The sequence below is a fragment of the Ostrea edulis genome, chromosome 1, assembly GCF_947568905.1.
Source record: "Ostrea edulis chromosome 1, xbOstEdul1.1, whole genome shotgun sequence".
Classification (NCBI taxonomy): Eukaryota; Metazoa; Mollusca; class Bivalvia; order Ostreida; family Ostreidae; genus Ostrea; species Ostrea edulis.
In genome coordinates this window covers 41,613,769-41,628,501 of record NC_079164.1, presented here as the reverse complement: position 1 = coordinate 41,628,501, position 14,733 = coordinate 41,613,769, and the positions used below count along the sequence as shown (strand labels likewise).

Below are 14,733 nucleotides of genomic sequence, written 5' to 3'. Positions count from 1 at the left end.
TTTGTTGATATTTTGATAGCTTACAATCTTAGAAACAATTTACAATAGTATTTTGGGGAGTCCGAGCACCCCTGCCTTGCAGTCGAAATTCACGAAGAACCGACAAAAACTGAAGGGAACTGTTTTTGAAAATCTGATTCATATCTAACAAGGGAATTACTTATGTGTGATAGTGTTATTCGATGTTGATTTTATTTGATTTTAATTTCTTTCAGATGTCATTGAAAGTTTTGAAATAACTTTCAATAACATGTAACTATTTTAAACAAGAGGCCCATGGGCCACATCGCTCACCTGAGTCACCTTGGCCTTCGGCTCAGGTGAGCTAAAAACAATTAATTCCGCTTAAAATTATAATTTAGCAGTCAGATAAACATATTAAACAAATTCAGATATAAGTCTAGCCTAGCAAATATAAACTTTAACCTTAAACTCTTAACCCTTGATTAATTAAATATTCAAAAAAGCCCATTGGTTAGTTTTCCCCCGCCTTGACCCCTTTGCTTTGTCTATGAGTAGAGAAAAAATTGTGGAGGGTGGCGGAAAACATCAACCAATCACAGAATTTTTTTTAGATAAAGCATTCAACACCTCCAAACGAAACAAATAAGCCTCATGTATTCCGATCTTATGAAATTAAAACACTGTTAAAAAGTAATTTCCTCTGTATGAGAGTGCGAGTAAAAGGTGTATATGTATTTGTTGAAAATGATGAAAACAATGGAAAAAAAAAGAAGTAATTTCCAGTTGAATTATCTTTATTTTCCTGATGTATTAGATTCAAATATCACAAGTCAACAAATATAAATTACAATAGAATCATATACATTACATGAAAAGCCTAAACTTCATAATTCAGCACTCTCACAATGAATTTTGGAATATTTAACATTCCAATATAAAAACATAAGTATCTCCATCAAGTTTCTATTCCTCATTTCCTCTCCTTTCACTGAAAATCAGAATGGCAGTTTGCATTGCAAATGAAAAGGAAAGCATGTCCTTCGCCGTTGTAAATAGTAATTGATCCAAATTTTGTGAAAGGCAACCTCCACAAAGAAAAAGTGGCTGACTGGTTACGGAGACTTTCACTGCATCAGACTGATCAGAGCATCGAAGAACTTGCTCTTGTCCTCCACTTTCATTTCCATTACTGTAATATCATTGATATAAAATTAGCAGAGTGAATATTGTAGTCTTTTCATTACTGTAATATTGACGTAAAGTTAGCAGAGTGAATATTGTAGTCTTTTCATTACTGTAATATTGACGTAAAATTAGCAGATTGAACATTGTAGTCTTTGGTTGCATGTCTGGTTTACTTACATTGCCTACACCTTTATAGTTTTGATGGGTGTAGTGCAGAATCCAAAAAGGTGGAAAAAAATAGATTTGAAATTTAACCCCAGGGTTCTGACTCGAGGGTGGGTCCAAAATAGTTTTATAAATGTAGTTTTAATAAAACATATATTATATTTTGTAAAGTCTTTCATCAGTATGGGCGCTTTTGGGTACATTTGTGTTTTAAGAACTTATATTGCTGCATTTAAGACATTGTTGATAAAATTATGTATCTGGAAAACACATGCAACCTTTGAATAAGTCGATCTTTTGAAATAATCTCATATTTCAAACAAGATGTTCACCAAGAATATAAAGAAGCATGCAAATTTATTTATATCTTGATGTAAATTAATCGGAGAAAAATAAGAAGAAATAAGAAAGCCATGAGTCCAATATCTTTTTGTGAGCCAAGTTAACACCGCAGTCAATATACACTTGAATGTGTGTATGTATAACTTCTGAACACTAAAAAATCACCAGTAAAACTACTACTGAATCAGAAGTGAGTGAGGAGTATCAACTGGAATTTCTAATATATTTCCTACAAAATATCATTTTTTGACATATATTCTATTTGAAAAGAAATCGTTATGTAATTGACGTACTGAAAGAATCGAATTGGTCGTGGAGGGTCCTGGAGTTAGTACTAGCTGCTGCCTGTTCAAAAGCCTTCCCAAAGAAACTGAAAACAGAAACTATCTTAGTACATTATTCTTATAACCATAGCGACCTTTTTAAAAATTAGTTTCTATGTCCACTTGCATTGTTATTTTTTGTATGTTTGCTTGTTTGTGTGTGTGCGTGTTTACTTTTTCCTGTCCTCGTCAAGCTGCAGAGGTGGAATACCGATGACTAATGTTGTCCCTTGTTCCAAATCCAAAGGCGCTCCCAGCACTAACGGCAGGGCACGGGCTCTTTTGTTGCGAGTCTGAAAAAAAGGTGAACTTGCATGAAATCAGTATTCAACAATGATCAATCATTTTATTTTAGATTCATGAAAATTACAGAGCTAAATATACAAATGGCAGGCTGTCCAGCACCCTTGGACAAAAAATAAGGGCAAATTTTAGGGGTAAAATTTTTAAAAATTAGGGCTAAATTAGGGCTAAAATTAGGAATTTTTAACCAAATTGCGGAAGTTTTAATTATTTAAAAGGACTTACCTTGTCAAATTTGACAATAAAGAAACTCACATGACACACAAATAAGATGTTACATAAATCTCAACTCTTTATCACAAAGTCACAACCAATAAACAAGCTTGACACATGGATCCACAGGTCAACTGCCTTTCACTGCATCAGCATTATATCATATACCTAGTAGTGTATCAGCCCTGATACACCTATCTTGGCTAGGGTGAGGCAGCTGCAAGTAAGTAGGGCTGTCTCGCCCTAAGGGCCGAGATATCTCTGTCTCGGCCCGTTGTCAAGGGGCTGTCTCGCCCTCAAATTTCAAATGGCTATTTCTTCGTTAATCTATTGAAATCTAACATAACTACATGAAAAAATGATGTTAGACACATTTTTTTTCAAATATAATACTTTCTTCCACGACAAAATTTAATTTAAGCAGAAAAATTAAATAAAAAAGTTTTCAAAAACAGCGCTAAATTGTAGTGAGTATCTAAGCAAAGGGGGTAACCCAAGTAACAATTGTTTATTTAGAACAATAACACGTTTAACTTCATTTAAAAACAATCAACGTTCTAGGCGACAGAAAACAGTAGGAGGATTATGGAGGGTGATACTAAAGCATTATTAGAAATTCCCGGTCCTAATGGAAATCAAAATGTTAATTTACGGTAATTTTGATGTAGAAAATTAAAACGATTTCTGAAATCTAAAATCCCGAGGACTTGGCAATAAAACGAGAAAAGCAGAACCAATATCTTCCGACGTTTTTCAACGACTTATAGATGCTAAACAGATGCGAAACGGTAAAAAAAAAAAAGAACTTACTTCAGTATAAGGTAACATTCCCTAAGCAAATAAATAGCAGCATCAGATCTGTAAACATTCCCGTTCATACGATGACGCCACGTAAACAAAGTTCTACAACTCTTACAAATTATATGAAATAATGAAAACAGGCGAGTTTGGTAAATCCGAAAAAAGAAATAAAAATAATTCACTTATTTCCAATTTTAGTATTCATTAACAAGCCCCTAGGAGCTGCTTAATAGTATATACATGTACATGAACAGCACAGCGATAGATACGACGAGTTTCTCAGCCAAGCAGTTCAGTTAATTGAAACGTCCAGATTCTAGACCACATGAGGGGATGTCCATGATTAATCATCCAATTATTGTGACCAGCAGTGGAATAAAGCTACAAAACCCAGACTTTAGCATGTTTCACAATGCCAATAGTACTGTAAACATAACCATTAAAGTAAACTCACTGAAGGAATAAAATAGTCAAATATCGTTGTACAGTATACCATGTATTTATGTTTGGGTCAATACCCCCCCCCCCCCCCCCCCCCCCCCCAATTTTAAAAAAATGTTTATCAACTTGTTGTGTTTTAGGTATATGATATAAACAATATCACACTCTAATGTTGATCTCGGACCTGGGATTGCCCCTCGAGTGATCTCGGGGCCAATCCCAGGTCCGAGATCAACATTAGAGTGTGATATTCTATATATCTGAATAAGAACTGCAATCTACGTTAATAACACACATTTTGTATGAATGCATTTTGATTTTTCAAGACTGATAAAAAAGTAGGAATTGACATGAAAAATAAGGGCTTTTTTAGGATTTCCCCTTGAATTTTACATTTTTTTAGGAATTTTAGCAAAACTGAAAAAAATTAAGAATTTTAGGGCCGCTGGACAGCCTGACCTTAAACTCTGATTCTTTTGTGACTAACTAATCATATAGAATGAAGCGAATTATTGCATGCATGCCCCCATCCCCCAAATTTTTTCAAAACCTGAAAGTACTGTGTCTGTGTTAAATTTTAAAACTATTGAGCACACTGGAGAACAAGATTTACTTTTTACTACAGACTTGCATGTATTTCATAAGAAAGGCACAGTCAAATGAATCATATTTGTGAAGTTGCTCTATATTTGCACATAAGAAAACAGAACAAAAACGTGCAATTTTCGTAAATTTTCTTTTTAAAAGGAAATTAACGTAATATTTTCATGTCTTATTCTAGGATAACCAACATCTTTCAACGCACAACTACAAATAGAGCCAGACTGATAACTACATATATTACAATATGTACATTTCCAGCATATAAATAATGGAAATAGAATAGAATTTGACAAACACTGTATCTTGTTTTTTGTTTTTTAACTTATGCTGGTAGTTGTGGTCTATCATGACATTTCACTAACTTTGGAGTTTGACATAAAATGTTGAATGTAGGAATTTTTAGATTCAGGTAGAAGATTCAAGGGTTTGATGACTATATTAATATGTGAAGGTTTGATGACAAGATTATGTAATAGTTTGATGACAAGATTATGTGATGGTTTGATGACTAGATTATGTGAAGGTTTGATGACTAGATTATGTGATGGTTTGATGACTAGATTATGTGAAGGTTTGATGACTAGATTATGCGATGGTTTGATGAATAGATTATGCGATGGTTTGATGACTAGATTATGTGATGGTTTGATGACTAGATTATGTGATGGTTTGATGACTAGATTATGTGAAGGTTTGATGACTAGATTCTGTGATGGTTTGATGAATAGATTATGCGATGATTTGATGACTAGATTATGTGAAGGTTTGATGACTAGATTATGCAATGGTTTGATGACTAGATTATGTGATGGTTTGATGACTAGATTATGCGATGGTTTGATGACTAGATTATGCGATGGTTTGATGATGAGATTATGTAATGGTTTGATGATGAGATTATGTGAAGGTTTGATGAATAGATTATGCGATGATTTGATGACTAGATTATGTGATGGTTTGATGACTAGATTATGCGATGATTCGATGACTAGATTATGCGATGGTTTGATCATGAGATTTTGCGATGGTTTGATGAATAGATTATGTGATGGTTTGATGACTAGATTATGCGATGGTTTGATGATGAGATTATGTAATGGTTTGATGAATAGATTATGTGATGGTTTGATGACTAGATTATGTGATGGTTTGATGACTAGTTTATGTGATGGTTTGATGACTAGATTATGTGAAGGTTTGATGACAAGATTATGCGATGGTTTGATGACTAGATTCTGCGATGGTTTGATGACTAGATTATGCGATGATTTGATGACTAGATTATATGATGGTTTGATGACTAGATTATGTGATGTTTTGATGACTAGATTATATGATGTTTTGATGACTAGATTATATGATGTTTTGATGACTAGATTATGCAATGGTTTAAAGACTAGATTATTTGATGTTTTGATGACTAGATTATTTGATGTTTTGATGACTAGATTATTTGATGTTTTGATGACTAGATTATTTGATGATGACTAGATTATGCGATGGTTTGATGACTAGATTATTTGATGATTTGATGACTAGATTATGCGATGGTTTGATGACTAGATTATTTGATGTTTTGATGACTAGATTATTTGATGATTTGATGACTAGATTATGCGATGGTTTAAAGACTAGATTATTTGATGTTTTGATGACTAGATTATTTGATGTTTTGATGACTGGATTATTTGATGTTTTGATGACTAGATTATTTGATGATTTGATGACTAGATTATGCGATGGTTTGATGACTAGATTATTTGATGATTTGATGACTAGATTATGCGATGGTTTGATGACTAGATTATTTGATGTTTTGATGACTAGATTATTTGATGACTAGATTATTTGATGATTTGATGACTAGATTATGCGATGGTTTAAAGACTAGATTATTTGATGATTTGATGACTAGATTATTTGATGATTTGATGACTAGATTATGCAATGATTTGATGACTAGATTATGCGATGATTTGATGACTAGATTATGCGATGGTTTGACGACTAGATTATGCGATGGTTTGACGACTAGATTATTTGATGTTTTGATGACTAGATTATTTGATGACTAGATTATTTGATGTTTTGATGACTAGATTATTTGATGATTTGATGACTAGATTATTTGATGACTAGATTATGCGATGATTTGATGACTAGATTATGCGATGGTTTGACGACTAGAATTCCTTACTTACCACTGCACAGTATGCCTCCAGAGTAAACCTGGCCAGTCTCACCAGACAGTTTGGTTTGGAGAAGAATTTTACATCCTGAGTTCCCTTTATTTGCAAAAATTAAAAGTGCAGATGAAGTTTCCTATTACATGAACCTTATCTGTATCATCAAGAAAATTATATTTTTTCAGAAGTACATGTGTAGTTTATGCAATTTGTTTTTTGAAAGTCTATCATAAAAAAAATACTACATGCATGTTTTTATATAATTTAACAGTTTCCTCTTTACTGGAAATGTTAACTAGAAGTTTTACTGATCAATACATGCTGCAGAAAAGAAATATTCAATTTGTCCATTCTAACTACTGGTATATAAGAGTGCCTACCTCCTGAATAAAGGTATAGAGAAATGGACCGGCCGAGATGACCTGATGGATGTCTAGGAAGGTCTGGACCTGAGTGACCACTGCTTGCAGTTGTTTTCTCGCCAGATCTATTGCCTTTTCCAAAGAATCCACATTAGACCTAGACAAAGTCAACAGAATAAATGTTTTCACCAAGTATGCAAAACCTACCCTATGCTTACTTTTGTTTTTATATCCCAATAACACAATCAACCTATACATTTCTTTCTTATATGCATGTTTTGTAATTTAACTTGTTTTTTCTTATAGAAATAATAGGTTTTTTTTTAATGAAGTTGAATTGTCAGGGCTTTTATTAATAAAATACAATAAAAACAGGTTTGATTACTGACAAAACATGGATAGACATAAATATCAGATTCAGATAGGATAAATGTGTCCTTGCTGAACTGACACATCCAGCCAATCTCTACTATGTACATTTCTTAGAAATAAAAGGATATATTATCTACAGATAACTACTAGTGAACAATATCAAGGATATGTTAATAAATAAACTTCTGATAAACAAGTATGTATATTTACAGAGTCCTAATGAACGCAGATACATCTAGGATAAATACCTACCTACTCCTAGTGAACACAGATACATCTATGATATATATCTACCTACTCCTAGTGAACACAGAACATCTAGGATGTAATGCATCTCCAGACTTCTAATGAACACAGCTATTTCTAGCATCTATCTAATTATAGATTCCTAATAAACATATAAATGTAGATGTATATCTAAGACTATCAATAAAGTTATATCCTCAGAAAATCAAGACCAACACAAATTCCTCTGACAGGTAAACTACAGTGTATAATTAAGGAGGTCATGGTATCACTCGCGACAATCTCTGGGATTTCAAATAACTTTCAATGTCTTGTTGTCTATCTTTTCGGGTTTCACTGTCTATTTTCTAACTTTCAAAACCCACACTGTAGCAGTTAGGAGGTCTCTTTAATAGTATATACAAAGTGAAAGTCGCAAGTTTGTGATTGCGGATATTAACATTTGGTTCATACCTATTTAAAACATCCAGTGCTTTCAGGAAATTGTCTGTTGGGTTGTTGCATTTATCCTGCAAAAAAAAAGCCAAAAAATATATACATGTACAATAACAATAATTCCATAAAATAGCTGTCATGAATAACATATTTTCACTAGGATCACGTCTTATTCAAAGATTGCAAAGAATATTCTTATGTGCATATTAATCTACATGTACGTCAAAGTACAATATCACAAGTACAATATCACAAAGTACAATATCACAAAGTACAATATCACAAGTACAATATCACAAAGTACAATATCACAATATCACAAAGTACAATATCACAAGTACAATATCACAATATCACAAAGTACAATATCACAAGTACAATATCACAAGTATTTGATGTTTTTGCACTCAAGTTTCAACTAATACCTCTTTAGGTCTGTCAATAGAAATGAAACATGACCAATAAAGGTACTGTCAATGAAATTAATCTCACAGGATTGAGTCAATTAAATCATAAAAAAAATTTAAATCTAATTTTTTTTATATCTTGACAATGATTTGTCAATATCAGTATTCATACCTATCAAAATTGTTTCCTCTTTCTTGGTTTAGAAAATGTTTGTTGACCAAAACATGGAGACAATAGATGCTAAATGAACAGTGTAAATAGGTGGCCAAAACATGGAGACAGTAGATGCTAAATGAACAGTGTGGATAGGAGGCCAAAACATGGAGACAGTAGATGCTAAATGAACAGTGTAAATAGGTGGCCAAAACATGGAGACAGTAGATGCTAAATGAACAGTGTAAATAGGTGGCCAAAACATGGAGACAGTAGATGCTAAATGAACAGTGTAGATAGGAGGCCAAAACATGGAGACAGTAGATGCTAAATGAACAGTGTGGATAAGAGGGGGAAAAGTTTGACCTCACAGAAAAACATATCAACCATGCGTTTCTCACTGAGGTCAATAAATCTATAGATTGACCTTATCAATAGACTATACATGTATTTGTGTACCTGTAATACATGTGTCAAATTACTGCCCTGATTTGAAAGTTTAATGTGAAACGTTTGCTTATATATTTACATTTTGAGTGTCAAACGGCTTTCACAGTACATTCAGTAAGTTTATGTAAAATATCGACCGGCTTACTTACTATGGATTCCAGAGTAGCAGAACATGCAAGAGAGACATCAGCTGCACAGAGTTTATTTTTGTATCCATACTGGGCATTGTATGAGGGGATGACAACATCATCCGACACCAGTCTAAAAGTAGACATTCCAAAACATTACAGAGCTGCTTCCTGAATTTCAATCAATGAGGAAAGCTGTCCAAAAGATAAGCTACATTGTATGTATAAAGCAATACTTCTTTGACGTCAGTAGTTATTGACCACTTCAACTTATCATTTCTAACCTAAAAATTATGATTTTTTTTAAAAAATGTGTCATCCACAATAATCACAATCCCATTAAACTTTCTAGAAATATCATAAGATTGTATAAGGTATTGTTTGACATCACACTATTACCCATATTTCTCCATGTTATTATATAAGGTATTGTTTGACATTACACTATTACCCATATTTCTCCATGTTATTGTATAAGGTATATGTTTGACATTACACTATTATATAAGGTATTGTTTGACATTACACTATTGTGTAAGGTATTGTTTGACATTACACTATTACCCATATTTCTCCATGTTTTCTAGTATCATGGACTTGATGCTCTTCTTCAGTGTTGAATCCATGGCAGTAAATTTTTGTTTACACTGTGTCAGTGGTAATCTACAATATTTATTTGGAAGGTTGGTATCTACATGTAGTTCACAGTAAACTGCTGTTACAAAAAAATCTTTCATGTGCCTTTTAAAAAAAAAACCCAAATTCCTAATTTTAGAGTTTTAAACTCAAAGACCCCTTTTTTTTAATTTTTAAAAATTTATTGATGACCCCCCCTCCAATAAATAAGAACAAAATTCCTTTACCCCATTTCCGCCAGAAACTCGTGCAATCTTTTCTGTCCCTTGAGAGTCCAGACTTTGAATTTACAGGCAGTGCCTACAGAATGACATATACTGTCAAAAATTGACCAATGTCTGTAGAGGGTCAAGAGGAGTTCGTCCTCGTAAGAGATCTTCAGGCAGTTCACGGACACCAGGCTGTCGTCCTCCTCTCCTCTGTAATGTAGCATAATTCAAATCCAGACTTCCTCAAAATCACCCATATCAGTGTGTTCTCTCACCCGCGAAAAATTGGGATAAACCAAAACTATAGTGATCAACTCATTATAGAAACCTTTGATTTATAGTGCAACCTTCGATTGGTGCATGATTCAGTCTTATTTAATTCAATAAATATTTAAAATATTCTATTCATTCTTCACACAATACAATGTAATAAATAGTATTGAACAACAGGAAAGTTATAACTATGAATATCCTCTCTTTAGATCAAGCTACAAATAATTATTCAAAACTGTATATTTATGAATTATTTCATATCTTTTAGTTGGTAAAGAAAAATATGTTTACAATACATCAGATAAAAATATGTTTACAATACACCGGATAAAAATGTTCACAATATGTCTGATATAACCAGCCCACATTAAATCAATATGATACAGCAATCATATTGCATAAGTATAATTTGAGAGAGACTTAGAAAGCAGACTTCAGTTCACTAAATTCATGATAAGTCTTTTAGTGTTCCAAATTCTAAAAAGTGAATTTAGTCAAAGTGATTTGTTTTCCTCAGTGTGTATTGAACTAACAGGGTTCAAAATCCCCAATGTAAAACTCGCAAAATGCAAGTCAGAATATCTAAACTGCGAGTTCAATATTTGATAACTCGCAAAAACTTCAGTTGATTTTCTTCCATTATCATAACTTAACTAAAAAAATCATCCCATATCCCAGTTTTAATTTCTAGCTTTGTTCACTAAATTTCTGGTCACCATTTTAAAATCAATGTCAGCCGGGTAAATGTCAAAGTTGCAAAGGCTTTTTAAATGATCAGATGGTGGAAATATTGTATAAGTGGAATTTTTTGCAAAATACAAATTTAATGATTTTCCCCATAAAAATGGAGTATGTACATTTAGCAGGAGCTAATTTTAGTGACTTTAAAGTTCCAAGAAAGATAACTGTTACCTCCGATACAGAATAAATTGTTAGCAATCAGGCCTGGGGTAATGGTAATACGTAATGGTAATGTAATGATAGCCAATTCAGTGTAATGGGGGTGTAATGTTCAATGGTCCATTTTTGGCATTACCGTATATACTCGCCTATAAGTCGGTCCGCCTATAAGTCGGTTGTATTTTTTAAGGTTATTTTGTAGGAATTTGTCATTGACCCGCTTATAAGTCGGTACAAATTTTTGTCAGAATAGGTTGCCAATTTCAAGTCAATGCTCTAGTGTTTTTACCTATGTTTCAAAAAATATTTTGAGAAATCAATAATTATGAGGTGCTCAATATCCAAGCCATATCCGTTTGGAGTTTAAATGCATCCCTTGATCTATTATGGACCATGATCCCTTGATTACCTAAGCAATTATGGTCTCCTAATGACCAGTACCTGACACCGTGTTTACTTAGTGGCACGCGCCTCGCAAAAATTGTTATTGTGGGATTCCGGTATAATTCATTTTATCAACAATAGAGTTTTTAAGAGTCAAGAATGATGATCTAAATTATCTGTTAAAAATATTCAATCTTTTAAGAAATATATTTCAGCCGGTATACATATGAATATTTCAATATTAAATCGGGTTCGTAATTCAATTTTACCGATAAACGAATTGAAAGTATTAGTTACGGGTATGTAAATAATTCTAAACTAGATAAAAATATGTAAATACTTGTACTTTATACATGATTTTAAAATATATAAACAATACGTCTAGATATTTGTGAACAATAATCATTTGTGTGGTAGTCCATGATAATCGTCGGAGTTGTTTAAAAAACACTACATTACGCCGCCCAGAAAAATACCAATCTTCTTAGGATGTGCCTATAAGTCGGACATAGAGTTTTGGACAAAAAATTGACTCCCAAAAAACCGACTTATAGGCGAGTATATACAGTACAAGTAATGGTAATGTTATGCATTACGTGCAGAAAATATACTGTAATGCACATTACATTACATTACTTCAAATATTTGATATTTTGGAGGTTAAGATTAATTCATTATATTAGTGATTGCCTTTAAAATCTTATGAACAAAAAGATCAACTTCATGTATATTGTCTTTTAAAAGTAAATAGTATTTAAAGGGACTGATTCACGATTTTACTTAAGATTTTGTTTTTTAATTTTAATGATCAAAATCTACTGTCTAATTGTGTTTGAAATATTTCACATGAAAATTAAGGTTATACATTATCCCAGAAGCTAATTTTAGAGAGTTTATTATTTGTTTTGTAAACAAAGATTGCGGTATGTTATTGTTTATGAAGTTTTCAAAAGAAATGGATATCCATATAAGTTTTTTTATATCTTTCACATTCCAAGCATTTTTGGGGTTTATAAAATGTATCATCTAAAAGTTAAAATTTGTGACTATGCAAAATTAAGATGCATTATATTACAAAATCAATATTTCACTTGTTTGTTTACATAAAAAGACTCAGTCTTTGTTTACATAACACAGATTTAAGACTAAAATATTGCTTTCATTCTTGCATTCAGAAGGTCAAAATTTTGGCTGTCGACATTAAATGAGTCATATTTTTATTGTTTAACATCAAAAATGAAAAATATGTTTTCTGAAAGATGAAACTTATGAAACATTGATGACAATCAAATGCAATGAATAACTTTGATGTGTTTCCTAACATTGATGAATATTTTGTGTGGTTATGTTACTGTATATTTAAAATTCATAAATCATTATAAAGAAATAATTATTCTGCCAATTCTTTAATATCAGTATATTATGTAATGTGAATGAAATGCATTTCAAAATAGGGGTAATAGTAATGATAATTCTGGTAATGTCAAATTTTCTAAGTAATGGTAATCATAATGCATTACATTGTTGTGAAATTGACCCCAGGCCTGTTAGCAATATTGAATTTTAGCTCTTAACACTGTCGTTAATAATGTCAAATCCTCACTAAAAATTCCGCTTATATGGTAAGACAGTGACAGAGATGATGATTATGTTTCTTCTAAGAATATCATATTCTACCCATTGTCCTTGAAAACAATGACTAAATACATATATGTAGGAGAAGGAATTTGATATCATCAATGAACACAATGTTTTTTTTACTTATTTTCTAATAAACAGTTTCTAGTTATTAGACTTTGAGCAACAGCTTTAACACAGATGCATACGTTTTTTAAATGGAAGTCTTTGATTTTAGAAATTGTAAGTAGTCTTAGGAAATTGTGAATGCTGTTTTACGCTACTCACAATCAATAGCTCGTTGTCGATTTAGGGAGTTTCTAGCCCTGACTAATTTGGAATATACGTAGTCAATCAATTCTATATCGGGCGAGAGAAAAGCTCAAGTCCAAAATGGAATTTACTGACCAAGAATATTCATATTTATAATTAAAATTACAGTAACACATGTGTAAGGAGTACATTATACCGTCTACATCTTACTAAAGCATTGTTTTCAAACAGCATTTGTTCAATATTCATGTATGGGGAATTTCTATTCTCATTGTATTTTGTTGATTGATAACTACTGCAACAAGAAAGATAATCCCTGAATATAGTTTGCACACTTTATGGGTAAATGAACAAAGAGCAGGATTTTCCACATAAAAGCTAAAATTATTTTGATAAATATTTCTCTTGTCCCTTGCATGATTTCAATCACGTAGGATTGGCTGTGTTGTGAAACATGTATGACATCACACACACGTGATGAGAGAAACTGTGTTTTTACTTGCAATGTATTGACCGCGTTCAATTTTTATCATTTAAGCTCATTTCTTCCACCAAAGATTTAGCTGTGTAACGGAGCACGTAGCCAATTTGAACAAATGTAAGCACAACAAGGAAAACAATTCCTCTACTTCCAGTGATGAGTGTACGAAGACATTTCTAGTGTTCTAACCTTTGATATCTTGATATCTTTACAAATAATAATTAAGACATTTCTAGTGTTCTAACCTTTGATATCTTGATATCTTTACAAATAATAAAGACATTTCCTCATGAATGTGCTGCAGTTGTAAATAATACATGTATGTATACAGAATTTCCTGATAAATATAGTATGCTTATTCTAACAGCTTGAAATTCCCAAGAGAAATTAAAGTAGAATGTAAATATTAGATATAAAATAGGGAGGTGAACTGAACAGCGGAATACTTCTCATGAAGCACTAAATGTATCCAGCGCGGTGTAATGCTAATATTACCTACATTGTAATTATGTTGTGCGGTGTAACTTAGAGTTACGTACATTGTAATTATATTGTGCGGTGTAACTTAGAGTTACGTACATTGTAATTATGTTGTGCGGTGTAACTTAAGAGTTACCTACATTGTAATTATGTTGTGTGGTGTAACTTTAGAGATACGTACATTGTAATTATGTTGTGTGGTGTACCTTAAGAGTTACGTACATTGTAATCATGTTGTGCGGTGTAACTTAGAGTTACGTACATTGTAATCATGTTGTGCGGTGTAACTTAGAGTTACATACATTGTAATTATGTTGTGCGGTATAACTTAGAGTTACGTACATTGTAATTATGTTGTGCGGTGTAACTTAGAGTTACGTACATTGTAATTATGTTGTGC

At 32.3% G+C, this 14,733-nt stretch overlaps 1 protein-coding gene across 1 annotated transcript in view; it reads right to left on the bottom strand.

Annotated features, from left to right (window-relative positions):
* Positions 1-740: 740 nt before the first annotated feature.
* The window catches only part of LOC125655861 (cell division control protein 45 homolog), a 37,960-nt gene continuing 23,967 nt past the window's right edge, over positions 741-14,733 (bottom strand). Inside the window, exons 10-18 of the mRNA XM_048886392.2 lie at positions 9,944-10,135; positions 9,645-9,743; positions 9,102-9,213; positions 7,960-8,015; positions 6,907-7,045; positions 6,542-6,625; positions 2,154-2,272; positions 1,950-2,026; positions 741-1,153 (exon numbers count right to left, since the gene is read on the bottom strand). Of these exons, the coding sequence (XP_048742349.2) occupies positions 1,089-1,153; positions 1,950-2,026; positions 2,154-2,272; positions 6,542-6,625; positions 6,907-7,045; positions 7,960-8,015; positions 9,102-9,213; positions 9,645-9,743; positions 9,944-10,135 (943 nt within the window). The 3' untranslated portion in view covers positions 741-1,088. The remainder of the gene's footprint in view (positions 1,154-1,949; positions 2,027-2,153; positions 2,273-6,541; positions 6,626-6,906; positions 7,046-7,959; positions 8,016-9,101; positions 9,214-9,644; positions 9,744-9,943; positions 10,136-14,733) is intronic.